The sequence below is a fragment of the Piliocolobus tephrosceles genome, chromosome 3, assembly GCF_002776525.5.
Source record: "Piliocolobus tephrosceles isolate RC106 chromosome 3, ASM277652v3, whole genome shotgun sequence".
NCBI lineage: Eukaryota > Metazoa > Chordata > Mammalia > Primates > Cercopithecidae > Piliocolobus > Piliocolobus tephrosceles.
Window position 1 is genome coordinate 90,080,905 of NC_045436.1, and position 16,629 is coordinate 90,097,533.

The 16,629-nt window shown below is 45.9% G+C and overlaps 1 protein-coding gene across 1 annotated transcript in view; it reads right to left on the minus strand.

Annotated features, from left to right (window-relative positions):
- Window positions 1–10,826, minus strand: part of ELOVL6 (ELOVL fatty acid elongase 6) — a 145,191-nt gene extending 134,365 nt beyond the window's left edge. The window contains exon 1 of the mRNA XM_023219940.2: window positions 10,459–10,826. Within this exon, the coding sequence (XP_023075708.1) occupies window positions 10,459–10,547 (89 nt within the window). The 5' untranslated portion in view covers window positions 10,548–10,826. The remainder of the gene's footprint in view (window positions 1–10,458) is intronic.
- Between the last annotated feature and the right edge of the window lie 5,803 nt (window positions 10,827–16,629).

Here is a 16,629-nt window from a genome sequence, read left to right on the forward strand (position 1 = left end):
AAAAAAAAAAAAAAAAAAAAAGATGTAATGTGATAGTATGTAAATCTGTTCAGTGCAGTCCATGGCATATAATAGGGAACTCGGGTTGTCACAGTTTAGGTACTGAATGATCTAAGGCATACTAAAAAACCTGAACAAGGCTGAAGGAAATGGGGCAAAGTAACAGTGGCTGCCTCTGGAAAAGAATTAAAGGTGTTTCCTTTCTGACATCTTTATACTTCTTAATGTTTTCATTTCATTTCTTTTCCTATAACTATTTCTTATCTTAGAATCGGGAAAAGAATTTAAAGCTAATAAAATGAGACAAAAGGTATTCTGTGACTCTTCACATTGTAGGAGCTGACCTCCAAGAATAGGGATATCCCCAACCCACACATTTTTATTTTGCTGTCAACAGTGGGTGGCTATTTACAAGTGGCTACACTAAAACCTGCCGGGAGGAAAGTCTGGCTGCAGATCAGGTGGAAACACAAATTCCCAGGGTCTAGAACCAAGCTGAGTGCAACAAGTTAATATCACAGAGCAGACAGAAAATATTTTATAGGCCAAAGCTTTATAAAGCTGTTCCAAATCTGAATGCCAGTTTGTTTTACATGAACTGTGAAATAGTTTATGACAGAAGCATCATTAAAGGTGTCATGGCTTTCTGCAATTATAAAAAGTGTTGATAGATACTGAACAAATGATCTTCAGAAAATAATAATTCTCAGTTTAACGTCATAGCCAGTGAAGCTAATGGGGATTTTCTGCAATTATTCTGGCCTTAAGTATTCAGGATCCACCTAGTGAAAATTATTAACAAAAGAGACATTTGTGAGATCATTGACTAAAACTATAGACACCTGACATGTTTTCAGTGCAGGCAAGTTTTCAAGTGCATTGTTTTTCTGATTGAATATTATATTAATATTCAAATAAGAGGATGACTGGGGCCTTGTGACACACCCCTCATCGTCACACCACCCATCCAAGCCTTATTCAAGTCTGGAAACCAGTTTTCCTTTTTTGATTCCTACATGCAAATCCTAACTCCCTTTCCTGAGTTGTCCATTGTGCAAAAGATCATAAAGGGTGGCTGCAAGGGTTTAACAGTTAAAGTACGTAAAACATTGGCCGGGCACGGTGGCTCATGCCTGTAATCCCAGCACTTTGGGAGGCCAAGGTGGGCAGATCACCTGAGATCAGGAGTTCGAGACCAGCCTGACCAACATGGAAGAAATCCCGTCTCTACTAAAAATACCCAAAAAATTAGCCAGGCGTGGTGGCACATGCCTGTAATCCCAGCTACTTGGGAGGCTGAGGCAGGAGAATTGCTTGAACCTGGAAGGCAGAGGTTGTGGTGAGCCATTGCACTCCAGCCTGGGCAACAAGCTCCATCTCAAAAAGAAAAAAAAAAGTATGCAAAACATTGTAAAAGAATGCCTGCAATCAGGTAACCATGTATTAACTGTTAGTATCATTGCTCCAGAATGAAGAAAATCTACCCTGCTATCTAGGTGTGGTGGTTTACACCTGTAATCCTAGCACTTTGGGAGGCTGAGATGGGAGGACCACTTGAGGCCAACAGTTCAAAACCAGCCTGGGCAACATAGCAAGACCCCCATCTCTACAATACAATAAAAAAATTAGTCAGACGAGGTGATGCGTGCCTGTAATCCCAGCTACTTGGGAGGCTGAGGCAAGAAGATCGCTTGGACCCAGAAGTGGAGTTTGAGATTACAGTGCAGTATGATTGTGCCACTGCACTCCAGCCCAGGTGACAAGCAAGACCCTGTCTCTATTTAAAAAAGAGAGAGAGAGGCTAGATGCAGTGGCTCATACCTGTAATCCCAGCACTTTGGGAGGCCGAGGCGGGCAGATCACTTGAGGCCAGGAGTTCAAGACCAGCCTGGCCAACATGGTGAAACCTTGTCTCTACTAAAAATACAAAAATTATGCAGGTGTGGCGTCAAGTGCCTGTAATCCCAGCTACTCAGGAGGCTGAGGCAGGAGAATAGCTCGAACCCAGGAGGTGGGGGTTGCAGTGAGCTGACAGCCGAGATCATGCCACTGCACTCAGACTGAGAGACACAGCAAAACTCCGTCTCAAAAAAAAAAAAAAAAGAGAGAGAGAGAGAAGAAAATGGAGTTATACTTGTTTCACTTAAAATAGGATTATAAACCTGATACGTGTTTTGAGGACGTAGATCTCCCTCCCCAAAATATATTTTATCAATAAAACTTTCCTTATATCATAACTAGGAACTCTTCTATAAAAGTTTTAGCAAGAAAAAAAAACTGAAATATGAATCTCTGTAAATAAAAGTATTACAAAACTAAGAGTGATTTTCTAGCAAAACTACTTCTAATCAGCATGTCTAATTTATCTCAGCAAATTTATCTTATCTCAGCAAATGTAAGTGTAAGTCTTTCTTCTCCCATACTTTTTTTTTGTACAAAGTAAAGGCTTAAAGTTAAATCTCACTAAGTTCACAGTGGGCGACTAACTCAACAAAGGGTTTCCTAGTAATAGGAACCTTAAAGCTGAAAGTCGTGAACACTCAATATATAAAGGAATCATGATAAATGTCTAGGCTTGAACTTAGATGACTGACATGGTCCCAAGCTTTGGGATAACTCTTGCACAACCAACTTAAAATTACAAATTCATATTCTTTACTCTTGGGCAATACTTTGTTTTGTTTTGTTTTGTTTTGAGATGGAGTCTCACTCTATCGCCCAGGCTGGAGTGCAATGGCACAATCTTGGCTCACTGGAACCTCCACCTCCCAGGTTCAAGCAATTATCCTGCCTCAGCCTCTGGAGTAGTTGGGATTACAGATGCCCACCACCACGCCTGGCTAATTTTTGTAATTTTAGTAGAAATGGGGTTTCACCATGTTGGCCAGGCTGGTCTCAAACTCCTGACCTCAAGTGATCTGCCTGCCTCGGCCTCCCAAAGTGCTGGGATTATAGGTGTGAGCCACCATGCCCGACCCATACAATACTTTTTCAAAAGGACTTATGTATCTCTAAAATAAATTATTGGAGGATAAATATAATTAGAGATGCTGGGTTTTGTTAAAGTTCTCGGAAACCTGAATAACTATGCCAACATTTGTACCTGCCTGAATACACATACAATCAGAATCTGGATAAAGGAATGAAGTTATGAGTTTTAACATTACAATAAAGCCAAGTTATAGTTTCACTCAGATTACCTAGTATTATCAACAGAAATGACACATGTGGTACAGGTAATTTTCCCTAAACTCTCCTAAAAAAGACAAAAGGAAAGTAAATGGGAGTGGGTGGATGTGAGCTACATAAAGAGTAAAGGGAGGGCTGAGGCAAATTTTGTGGAATGATGTCTGGTTCCTATTAATAAAGGACAGTTTGGCTCACCTGTGTCCATATGTGAAAAATTAAGTTAATCATTAAGACAATATTGGGTTAACTCATTTCAGAAAATAAAATACTTGGACCTGAAATATTTCAGATTGCTTAAGCAAAGATAAATTCCTGAATTGCCAGAATGGTGCCACACTCATTTTACTTTGTTGTCTAAAGACTGATTAGATGGGAGGCTGGGTGCCTGTAATCCCAGCTACTCAGGAGGCTGATGCTTGAACCCGGGAAGCAGAGGTGGCAGTGAGCCAAGACCAGGCTCAAAAAAAAAAAAAAAAAAAAGAAAACTGATTAAATGGTTATTACATATCCCCCTAAGTATTTCAAAGCCTCCATCCCCCTCATAACTCTTCCACTATCTAAGTTGAAAGATTCTTCTGGTTGGGAATGGTGGCTCACACCTGTAATCCCAGCACTTTGGGAGGCTGAGGTAGGCGGATCACCTGAGATCAGGAGTTCGAGACCAGCCTGACTAACATGGTGAAAACCCGTTTCTACTAAATACAAAAAAAAATTGGCCAGGCATAGTGGCGCATGCCTGTAAACCCAGCTACCGAGGAGGTTGAGGTAGGAGAATCACTTGAACCCGGGAGGCAGAGGTTGCAGTAAGCCAAGATGGAACAATTGCACTCCAGCCTAGGCAACAAGGGCGAAACTCCGTCTCAAAAAAAAAAAAGAAAGAAAAAGAAAGATTCTGCTTTCAAGGAAGTATATAAGGCAACTCTTAGATATGGAATAAGAGTTGACTTTGAAGTTTCCAGCCATTTTTCTTACAAATGCATGCAGAAGGTTACAAGGAAGATTTCACAAAGCAATTTAAAGCAATCCTCACTAAAGGAAAAACAACAGTCAAATACTATGTCTGCATTTGAAAAGTTTCATTAAGGTCCAATGTTATACACTTTGACATATTTAGAATCATCCTCCAACGAAAAGGCAACAGGCAATCCTCTGAAGATCACAAAATTTTACTTCTAACGTGAAAAAGACTTCATGTAAAAATTTTAACCACTAATTATAACTAGTACAAATACACAGATGGATAATATAATCATAAAATATTTTGCATTAAGCTGGCTTTCATCCTTTGGAATCCTAAACAAGAATTGCATGAATATTTATAATTTATTAAAAGATACATGGAAGTTCAGATCAAAGCTCCAGCACAACTTTATTTTCTAGGGCCCCACAGAGATCACGTTTTTTCTCTATATATTTTCTCGTTCTTCTCACTCTTAACCTAGTACATATGCCTACATCCCAGTGCTTTCTAAAAATTATTGAATATCATGTTATGATCCTCACACAATTTTTAATCCTAAATCAATATGAACTGTGATACCTCAAAATAAACAGCAAGTGACATGGGTACAATATAGACACACTATATTCCTACAGAGCTGACCAAATTTGTTGCTACAATGTTAATGATGAAATGAAACTCTGGCCTACTCTGTTCCATGGTCACAGATGCACTGTTTTCCAGCCATTTTTCTTACAAATGCATGTAGAAGGTTGCAAGGAAGACTTCAGGAAGCAATTCAAAGCAATCCTGACTAAAGGAAAACCAGCCAAATACTACGTCTGCATTTGAACAGTTTCATTAACATTATGTTGCTATATTTTTTATGCTGCTATATTTGAGTTAGATGCTAACACAGGTTTTTAGTGCTTTTTATGTTCTTTAATCGTGAAATTGTACATCGTGGTAATATCCAAACTTCACCTACAGAAAAGATACAGATGTACAATTCCTTTTAAAATGTTTCGTGGCCGGTTGTGGTGGCTCGTGCCTGTAATCTCAGCACTTTCGGAGGCCGCAGTGGGCAGATAACTTGAGGTCAGGAGGTTGAGACCAGCCTGACCAACATGGTGAATTCCCATCTCTACTAAAAATACAAAAATTAGTTTGGTGTCATGGCAGGCAACTGTAATCCCAGCTGCTTGGGAGGCTGAGACATGAGAATCACTCGAACCTGGAGGCAGAGGTTGCAGGGAGCCGAGACTGCACCACAGCACTCCAGCCTGGGCAACCGAGTGAGACCCTGTCTCAAAAATAACATAACATAACATAACATAACATAACATAACATAACATAACATAACATAAAATAGAAGTTTCAATCCATTTTTTTCCTTTGGTAAAAACAAATTTGTGAATAAAAAGGTTTCCTCAGCTGAACAGCATTTAATTCTTAAAATTCCTACACTATCTTATAGACTCTATAATACATAATACAAAATGTTAAAACAAGTAAACCCTTTTACACCACCAAGAGAGTAGGGAGAAAAGTAAGAAAAATATACAAGGCTTTGAAAGGCTGGATGTGTGGAGAATGCCAGGAGAGGGGGAGGGTTTCATGAGGTTCTAGGCAAGCCCTTTGAAGACGTCACCTCACATACATAATGTTACAGCAGTCAGCACAGGCCTCCTGCTTTCCTATTGGTGAGCACCGTGTCAGCCGACATCAGAAGATAATCACCATTGGCTAGACAATTACAACTGGAGCAGCTAGCATCCACTGCTGTTAGCACAAACCTGGCAGGCTGCTGAAACAGAAGGCAGAGAGAGCCCAGCTTCCCTTCTCACTCAATGAATTTTATGTCGCCTTACCAATCACCAGGTGATTTTGCTCCCTGGCTAGCTGCACTTCTAACTTAAGTCAGCTCTTAGTGAGAAAAACAGGTAAAGGCCAGACATCTCATAAAAGAGCAAAATGTCTCTATTTCAATGTTGTAAAATCGCAAGGACTTTTCAGTGTAAAATTAGAATTCAAAACTCCTATTTGGACCTATGAGCAGGCATGTTCCTCTACCTCATGTAATAAACTCTGATTGACCCGGTATAACCAGACAGAATATTTTTCACTGGACATGTAGTTTCAAGATGAGGCCCAGAATGATTCTACAAGGGAATATACTTACTACTTTGCATTTCAATTTCTATTCTAACCTATTATATATGAAACTATTTGCTAGCAAAGTAAAAAAGTCTGCAGTATTTACTTCCATGGCTAGGCCAATGAGTATGAGGTTAATCATTCATTAAAGCAGCAATAAACTTGAAAACTAGCCTCAGGTGAACCCTTCAGTGTATACAAATGCTACTCTGAAAGTGGGCCCCCATTCCATTAATACGTGCTATGGTTAGTAAGTATGGATTATAGGGTATGTTTCCATTAATTTGTGCTATGATTAGTAAGTATGGATTATAGGGTATGTTTAACAAGGTATTCTTATTTTAGGTCCTCTTAAATGATGCTAGTTAGCAAAGACAGCATACTGGCAAAACACTACTCCTGGCCCTTCTCACAATTCTTCAAAAGCCAATGTCGCTCACTTTTGAGGGAGATGTTTTAATTCTCTAAATTAACGAGTTCTGCTTCATACTAAGAAAAGATTTGTAAGGACAACCACAAATTCTCAAAAGACAGAGTAGAAGCTTCACGATATCATGTTTTTCCTCCAGAAACTATTTGAAACCATTTTAAGTTAATGAGTCTGAAAAAGGTAAGATTTTGTGGTTTCCTCAAGTTCCTCTCTCCTCAAGAGGGTCTAAGCCTTGGTTATAAAGTTCCCCTCTCCTATTAAAAAGGGAATGAAAAGAAAATTTGGTTCAACACTTTTTGTCCTGCATTAGCTGGATTTTATTAAAAATAAAAACTGAAACTATAAATGAGTTTCAATTTGAACCTCCCGGGTTCAAGCAATTCTCCTGCCTCAACCTCCCGAGTAGCTGGGATTACAAGCACCTGCCACCACGCCCGCCTATTTTTTTTTTTTTTCTTTTTTTTTTTTTTTTGGAGACTGAGTTTCACCCTGTAGCCCAGGCTGGAGTGCAGTGGCGCGATCTCAGCTCACTGTAAACGCCACCTCCCAGATTCACGCCATTCTCCTGCCTCAGCCTCCAGAGTAGCTGGGACCACAGGCGCCTGTCACTACGCCCGGCTAATTTTTTTGTATTTTTTAGTAGAGACGAGGTTTCACAATGTTAGCCAGGATGGTGTTGATCTCCTGACCTCGGGATCCGCCCACCTCAGCCTCCCAAAGTGCTGGGATTACAGGTGTGAGCCGCCGTGGCCTGGCCAATTTTTTGTATTTTTAGTAGAGATGGGGTTTCACCATATTGGCCTGGCTGGTCTCGAACCCCTGTCGTCAGGTGATCCACCCACCTCAGCCTCCCAAAGGGCTGGGATTACAGGCACGAGCCACCACGCCCGGCTAATAAAATTAAATTTTAAAAAGTGTTTAAAGACTTTTTGGCTGTACAGTTTTTGGGGAGGGAGGAGAATTATAAAATTGGGCACCCTGGGATATTAGGAGAAATGCACAAAATCTGGGATTAAAAAAAAACATGAAAGTAAGACAATTAGGGTCAGGAAGAGTTGCCAGTAAGAGGTAACAGCCAGCAGGGTTATCTGACTGCAATAAGCAATCTGAGACCATAAAATCAACAGAGAGCAGAAGCCAGGAAGGGAAAAATCCCAAGATGTGACTCTGCCACGGTATGCAAGTTCAAGCGTGTTAACCTTCGGATATTAAAGAATAGTGCTGGCAATAAAATGGGCACCAATCACCATTTCAACTCACTGGACATTTTCTCAAGAATGTGCCTTATGCAAAGCACTCTGCTAGGTGCTTTACAGAATCGGGGGTCGGGGCGGGGGGGGGTTGGGGGTAAGACAAGAACCGTACCCTGAAAAGCTGATGGTCTGTAAGTTAATATCCATGTATATAAATAAAAGCCGGTAAAGGATATTGCCAGAAAAAAGGTACAGATAAAGAACTAGGAGGAAACAGTGGTCAGAGCCTAACAGGAGCAGATACGTTGGCACATTTTTGTCATTTTCGGTCCCACGAGGGCTAAGACCTGTCTGGCTCAATACAGAGTGAATGGAAAGAAGAGGCGGGAAATGGTACCAGGAGCAGGCCTAGGAAGCGGCCTCAGAGAAAAAGCAACAAGTAAGAGGCAGTATCGACTGCGGTGGGGCTAGGAATGGCGGGCGTACATTGAATGGGTTCAGCCGGCAAAGCGAGGGAAAGCAGACTCCGGAAGAACAGATTAAAAGAGGACGCAGCAAGTCAGAGATTCGGCACAGAAGCAAATGCAGAGCACACAGGCTAATGCCGGAGGACTGTGGGGTCCGAACAGGGCGGCTAGAGGATATGACAAACAGCTGCGCAAAAGACCCGGGCCCGGGACTAGCCAGCAGCGCGGTTCCGGCGCCTGCCGGCTCGGGCCACCGCCCCCTCCCCGCCTCCAGCGCCACCCCCTAAGCGGGAGGAGGAAGTGCATCCAGAGAAGGACCCCGGGCGGTGGGGCTCGAGGGGTCTCGGTTGCCCCGAAACGCTGAGGCCTATCTGCAGGCTGGACCCGCGGTGTTCAATCTCCTTCCGGACCCACCCCTGCACCCCCTGGCCTCAGCGGCCCGGGAGGGCACCAGCCCTGTGCCCATGTGGCTGCCGCACTTCCAGTCCTTCCGAGCGGCCCGCGTCCCCGCCTCTTAGGCTCCGGCTCGGGCCAGACGCAGCCCTTGGGCCCCTGGCCCACCGCCGCCACCAGCCACGCCGCAGCTCACCCCAAGCAGGCCCGCTCCGCCGGTGCGCGCGGCCCAGGGGGCAGGCTCCGCCGGACAGCCGCCGCAAATGGCCATTGGGGCCCGGACCAGCCCTCGGGAAGCTGGGAGCGGGCGCGCTTCGGCTGGGCGGGAGGAGAAGGGAGCGGCGGCCGGGCCTCCCAACACTGGCGGGCGACTCCAGGGGGCTGGAGGGCAGGAAGTTGAAACCCCCTTTTCGCGGCTGCGGCCCCGTGGAACCGGCTCCTACGGCACCAACCCGACCCGGCCACAGGCGCGCCGGCGTTTCTAGTTTCCCATTGAAGAGGGCAGGCGGGAGGGCGCGGGGCACGCGCGCTCGCGCACGCGGCGGGCGGAATCCCCCGGCACCCGGGAGACCCTGCGGCCCGACCCTCCCCAGTCAAGCGATCCCCCGGCCTGCCAGCCCCTTGCCTAACTCCGGGGTGCGTTGGGCTTGCACTTTACAGATCGCAAGACCCGAAGTTAAGGGGAGGAGGGGAATACCTCTGCCACAACCCTGTCTACAAGAAGCGAGATGAGCACACCCTCCTGCGTTAAATATTGCAAGGTGACACTGGATCGCCTCCCACGCAGGAATTTTTCAAAAGGTCTGGCGGAGGGACTACAGTAAACAAGAAAGGTGTTTTCCCTGATTATTAGTTTTCTAGGGAAGAGCCCCTAAGGACTCTGCAGACCGATGGGGCTTTTAATCTGTGTGCCTGAACTCCAATCAGCAGCTACGCACAGAATTAGAAGTGAGTGTGTCCAAAAGGCGTTTCCGTAAAATAGAAACTTAATAATGGCGTGGCTCCACTCGCTCGGGTTCATTCATTTATTACTGTTTTCATTGTCCCCTCCTCCCCTCCCTCCCACCCGGTCTCTCTATGAAACCGGAAAGGGATCCGCGTGGGGAAAGGGGTACTAGAAAGGGGGCATCCGGCTGAAAAGCGGCAGACAGAAGAGGACAGTGAAGTAGGAGCGCTGCAAGGAGAAAGGAAGGACACGAGGGATGGGGAGACAGCGAGGACCAGGGCCAAGGGCGGCGGGCGGGAGAGGGTTAAAGGGAACATGAGACAAGGTCCTCCCTCCACTGCCTTTCACACTCCCGTTGCGGGAGGCCAAGCGAGAAAACCCAAATCTAGACGAAAATCGGGGGGATGGGGGGAGGTAGCACAGGTAGGCGATCTGGACTGTGGCATCTCTCCCGCCTTCCCTGTCGCGCAGACATCACTCTATGCACACATATATGTTATGTGTTATATAATCTATATAAAAGATGCCTGTGTGGCCGCGGTTCACACAGGGGCACCCACAGACCGCGCGCTTCGTGCACCCCCAGCGTCTCCTGCACCCGGGAGACCCGAAACTCAGCGATCGGCTGGCTGCCGGCGATTCATCGCTCCATTCACGCCCAGGCAGGGAATACCGACATTAAGGCACTCCGGGAAGACGCGCAGGGCTCCCGGGAACAGTATCAGGCGAAAGCATCACGTACCAGTTTTCCTGCATCCATTGAATGGCTTCATTCTCGTTGAACTGCTTTTCGAATTCATATTCTTGTAAAGTCAACACTGACATGTTCATTGGGGCTGATCTTCGGAGTCGCTACGTGTTCTCTATACAAAATAAAATAATCTGTAAAGCGCTTGATTTCGAGTGCTCTCCTATCTGCTTCCCCCACCCACCCCCCCAGGTCTTCCCCACGCCGCTCGGTCTCCAGCGGTCGTCTCTCTCCCAGCCTCTCAGCTATATCCAGGGCTGAGCATTGCCTGCGCCTCCGCTCCCAGATCCTCTCTGTGGGGCTCTCCTCCTCCCGGCGTCCGCATCCACCGTAGGAGGAAGTGAATGCCTTGCGGTCTTAGTGCCCGCACGTTTGTCCATCACCCTTTTTACTCGTCTACAGGGAAATCTCCTCCCCCTCGTGCGATCGGAAAAATTAACCCTTGGCGAGGGAGTGTTCGAAAGAGCGCGACCTCTCTCCGCCCTGGGGGACAGTTTTGTTTACGGCGGAGGTGGTTGGAGGAGTGGGGGAAGGGCTCAGAGAGAGAGGAAGTGGCCTGGAGGTCGTCCAGATCCCCCAAGCGCAACCTCGTGGACCGCCTTGCTTTGAATGAAGTTTCAGCGTGCAGGGCACAGCCCCGCGGCGCGTGGACCCGAGAGCTTGGCGAGTAAACGATTGGGAAATAGTAAAACCTGCCAGCTCTCTTGCAAGAGAACTCCGGGCAAATTTGCGTTGAGATCACCAGTGAAGGGAATGCGCTTCCCACCTCCTCGCCCTACCTCTGGGACCACCCCCACCCCTACCCCCACCCGGGAGCTCTGGCTTTGATTCACGCTAACCCAGGCCCTGCGGACGGCAGAGCTCCTTAATGTCGTGCAGACAGGGGATGCTGAGTGTGAGAATAGTGGGTAGGCGAGAGAGGCTAGTAGCCGGAAGTGGAAGAAAGGGCTGGGAGACGGGTTAGGTGGACGGTTTAGGTATTGAGAAGGAGGGAATTAATGAACAGAGGCAGAGTGGGGAAGGAAACTGACAGGAGAACTGGACCGACTGGCCAAATGCAAAAACTTTGTTTGCATGCATGAGAAATTTGGATTCACTTGCTGTACTTGTAGGTAGAACAGAATATGTGAGGAGAGGGCTGAATGTACTGTTGACCGCTACTGAGCCCTCAGCCTCCAAAGCCTCCTATTTTCTACTCCATCCATCCCTCCACTCATTTCTCCCAAAAGTTTAGAAAAATGAAATCTGAGACATGGAGGTATCTAATGATGTAATTGTAAACTTTACAAAATAATAAGGAAACCTGCTTTTAAAAAGTAGGTGGGTATTAGGACCAGAAAGAAAATTCCCTTTCTGAGAACATCCCCCCCACCTCCCCAGTAGTCCAAAAAGAGTACTTTCATTCAATTTAGATGCCTCTAACCCATGAAAAGTGGGAACTGGGAGAAAAATTTTTAAAGAAGGAGGAAGGGACCAGCCGCGGTGGTGGCTGGTAATCCCAGCACTTTGGGAGGCCGAGGCAAGCAGACTACCTGAGGTCAGGAGTTCGAAACCAGCCTGGCCAACATGGTGAAACTCCATCTCTGCCAAAAATGTAAAAATTAGGTGGCCGTGGTGGTGGGCACCTGTAATCCCAGCTACTCGGGAGGCTTAGGCAGGAGAATCGCTTGAACCCAGGAGGTGGAAGTTGCAGTGAGCCAAAATTGTGCCACTGCACTCCAGCCTGGGTGACAGATGGAAACTCTGTCTCAAAAAAAAAAAGAAAAAGAAAAGAAAAGAAAAAGTAAAAGAGGAAGGTCTAATGAGAAAGTAAAGAAAGAATTTTTAAAATCCAATACAATATATAGATTAAAGGACTAGCCTAGTTGATTAGCAAATTAATGTATACATTGACACTACACTACCAAAGATTCTGTGTAGGGACTGTCCTCATCTCCTCCATTAAGGGTTGTCTTGATTTTTTCTTTTCTTTTTTTTTTTTTTTTTTTTTTGAGAAGGAGGAGTCTCACCCTGTTGCCCAGGCTGGAGTGCAGTGGTGCAATCTCAGCTCACTGCAACCTCCGCCTCCCGGGTTCAAACGATTCTCCTGGCTCAGTCTCCCAGTAGCTGGGATTACAGGCAAGCACCACCACGCCCGACTAATTTTTGTATTTTTAGTAGAGATGGGGTTTCGCCATGTTGGCCAGGCTGGCTGTGATCCACCTGTCTCAGCCTCCCAAAGTGCTGGGATTACCACCACGCCTGGCCAAGGGTTTTCTTTCTAGAGACCTCTACAGTACAAGTCTACATCACTTTGAAGTAAGGCCCAGGCCAAAACTCTTGGCAAGATTGGGCTGGAAGATGGGTGTTGCCAGATGAGAGAGAATGATTTTGGCACAGTGCCTGAGCCTGTGAATAATCAATAAACATTTGTAAAGTGAATGATTGATCAAATAAATGAAATATGGTAGGAAGCGAGAAAAGAATCAAGACAGAAAATCCGCTTTGGGTGGCTGAGGCAAGACGATTGCTGGAGACCAGCCTGGGCAACACAGTGAGGCCCAATCTCTACAAAAAAATTAAAAATTAGCCAGGTGTGGTGGCACACGCCTGTAATCCAAGTTACTCTGGAGGCTGAGGTGGGAGGATGGCTTGAGCCTGGGAGGTCAAGGCTGCAGTAAGCCATGATCACACCACTGCAGTCCAGCTTGGCTGACAGAGCAAGACCTTATTTCAAAAACAAACAAGCACTGCCTGTGAATTTGAAAACTGGTGACTCTATGTGGAAAACAATTTGGCAGCCTATATGATAATTTTATTTATTTATTTTTTAGAGATGGGGCCTTGTTATGTTGTCCAGCCTGGACTGGAACGCCCATCTCAGCCTCCCTGGATGCCTAGCTAGGACTATAGGCACCCAGCATATATCACAATTTTAAATCCACACCATTAATTCACCAGAATTTTGTTTTTGTTTTTTGTTTGTTTGTTCATTTGTTTTGAGATGGAGTCTCCCTCTGTCGCCCAGACTGGAGTGGAGTGGCACCATCTTGGCTCACTGCAACCTTAGCCTCTTGGGATCAAGCGATTCTCCTGCCTCAACCTTCCAAGTAGCTGGGATTACAGGAATGCACCACCATGCCTGGCTAATTTTTGTATTTTTAGTACAGGCGAGTTTCACCATGTTGGCCAGGATGATCTTGAATCCCTGGCGTCAGGTGATCTGCCTACCTCAGTCTCCCAAATTGCTAGGATTACAGGCGTGAGCCATTGCACCTGGCCTACCAGATATATTTTTAGTACTTACTCATCTGAGCTCTTGGGACTAACAAATGAGACAAACAGGGCTCTTGCTCACTTGGAGCTCACATTCCAGAAGGGAAGACAAAATAATTTCTTAGAGAATGAAATGCTAGGATTACAATTTAACAGCATGACCTAAAGGCCTGGGAGTGCTCATTTAAACTGTGAACCCCTCAGGGAGAAGGACTTTGAGTTGAGACCCCACTGGCAAAGAGCCAACCACCTCTTGCAGAAGTGTTACAAAGAAAAATGAGCAAGTACAAAGGCTCCTAGGTAAAGAATAAGTTTGCAGGATTGAGGACAAAAGGCTAGTGTGGCTTCAGGCCATCTCTAAGGAGTAACTGAAAGAAACAGGTTGAAGAGACAGGCAGGGGTCAGACCTTGGCCAAAGGTAAATCAAGATAAGGTGTGTAGATTTTATTCTTAACTGCAGTGGAGTGGAGGAGGATAAAAGAATGTTGAACCAAATAAGAGCATGATAATTCCTAGTAAATCCACTGCTATGGATATATTCACCAAAACACTCCAGATATATGTCTAGGATCATCAGCATTGGGCTGGCATGGTGGCTCACGCCTGTAATCCCAGCACTTTGGGAGGGCAAGGTGGGCTGTTTGCTGGAGCCCAGGAGTTCAAGCCCAGCCTGGGCAAGATGGTGAAAACCTGTGTCTACAAACAAACAAACAAACAAACAAACAAAACATTAGTTGAGCATGGTGGCAAATGTGTTTAGTCCCAGCTACTCAGCAGGCTGAAGTGGGAGGATCACCTGAGCCTGGGGAGGTCAAGGCTGGAATGAGTTGTGATTGCACCACTGCACTCCAGCCTGGATGACAGACTGAAATTTCAACAAATGACAACAACAACAAAGAAAACCCCCACAAATATATTCAGCACTGTTTGTAATAAAACACTGAAAATAATAGTTTAAGGGTTAATTGGAAGGACAGCTGAGAAAGGAATGAGACCAATAGACCCAAGTTAAGTCAAGCTGTTTCATTGTCAGTCCTGCCGGGCTGCCTCTCAACAAAAGCAGAGGAGGCAGCCCCACTTACAGGTTATAGCAAGGTTTTATAGGGTGTCGATCTGGGTCAGGGTTAAGGAAGAAGAAAAGGCCTTAACCCCCGGAGGGTGGGGGATTCTTTGTGTCAGGTGTCTGACTGCTTCCTGGAGATTTTTTTGTGTTGCCAGTTCTTTTTGTTTTGAGAGGGAGTCTCGTTCTGTCGCCCAGGCTGGAGTGCAGTGGCATGATCTCGGCTCACTGCAAGCTCCGCCTCCCGGGTTCACGCCATTCTCCTGCCTCAGCCTCCCAAAGTGCTGGGATTACAGGCGTGAGCCACTGCGCCCGGCCTTTTGCCAGTTCTGTTGTGTAAGGTAGACTTCGTGACCCTATCCTGGAACAGCTGGCCTCTGGTCAGACAGTTACAGGAGGGTTTGGGGTAGGGGGTTTACTTTTGGCCTTTGGGGCATAGGTCTATGGGAGGGGGAAACAGTCCAGTTGGGTAGACCCTAACATCCCAGCCTTTTAATAGCTAATAGAGAAGGGGGGTTGATTTCATCAGACTGCTTGGAACTGAGAGGGGGCGGTGGCTAGTGGAAAGGCTGATGTTTTTCCCATGACTTGGGTCTGAGAGGGACTGGAGATTTTGAGAATTTGTGTGGGGTTTGTTACTGTTACTCTTTGGATACCTGTCAGGGGAATGTTAGGGTACAGTTGCATAAGCTAGAGGAGAGGGTGCCTAGGAGGACTCCTAAGGAAAATTCACGTTTTATGCATAAGGATGCTTGTTGGCTGAGTACTGAGTCTGAGGTAAGTGCTCCTAAGATAACCTTGTGTTCTGAAGTATGTGTGGTAAGATTGAGTTTGTAACTTTTGAGTGAATTTGCTCCTCTGAAACTTTAGCGGGGGTGGAGGGTTATACTGGTGAGAATCCAGTCTTTCAGGGGAACCTGGAAGGCATCCTTTGATATGGTTTCTGAGGGGTGTACACAGAACAAGCATGCCTTGGCCAGGGAAGGGTTAGTTTGACTGAGTATCGTATGTGCCTGTTGAATGGTGAGCTGAAGGTGGAGCGGTAGTGAGGAGGAGGGAAGAAGGAGTAAATAGACAGAGTTAAGTGTAAAGGTAAAGAATTTGGCTTCATCTGGAGTGAACTCCTGTAAATCCCCTTGAAATATAAGATTGGTGATCCAATTAAGGAATGCTTTGAGGGTGGGCTGTTCTGGGTAGGACTACGAAATATTTTCTGTGATGCAGTGAAGGAAGAGGGTGAAATGGCAGAATGGGCAAAGACAGGACACTTAGGAGGGGCAACTATTTATTAGTAGCTGTTATACCAGCTATAAGGAGGCAAAAGGTTATAGATATTGAGATTTTTTTGTTTGAAATCCCACCCAGGAGGTGAGACAGTATATATTCCTATGGTAAAGAGTAGAGTAAGTAGGGTGATTCCTGTAAGGGCAGCATAATAGATGATTTCCATTAATAAGGGTTTAGATACTTAATGGTAAGGGGTGATAACTTATCTGTTATGGTTCATGGGGGAAGACTGGGGTCTTCTGGGATGGGCGTTAGGCGGAGTCAAGTTGGTCTGAGAAGAGAGCTGGAGTATTTGCAGGGAGCAACTGATCAGTCAGTGGTGGGTCAGCTGCAGGGGCCCTTTTTAACCTGGAAAGATGGTACCAAGAGTTGTGTCCTGAAAGTTTGGCTGTGGTGGGTGTAGTGAGAAGGACTTGCAAAGGGTCTTCCCACTTCGGTTTGAGACTCGTTAGAGTAAGGGTTTTTAGGAAGACATATTCTCCTGGAAGGAGTATCTGGTCGGTGGGGCCTTGGTGGGATTTTGGGAGGGCCTGGTCAGCTTGTTCGCAGAGGAGATGATGGAT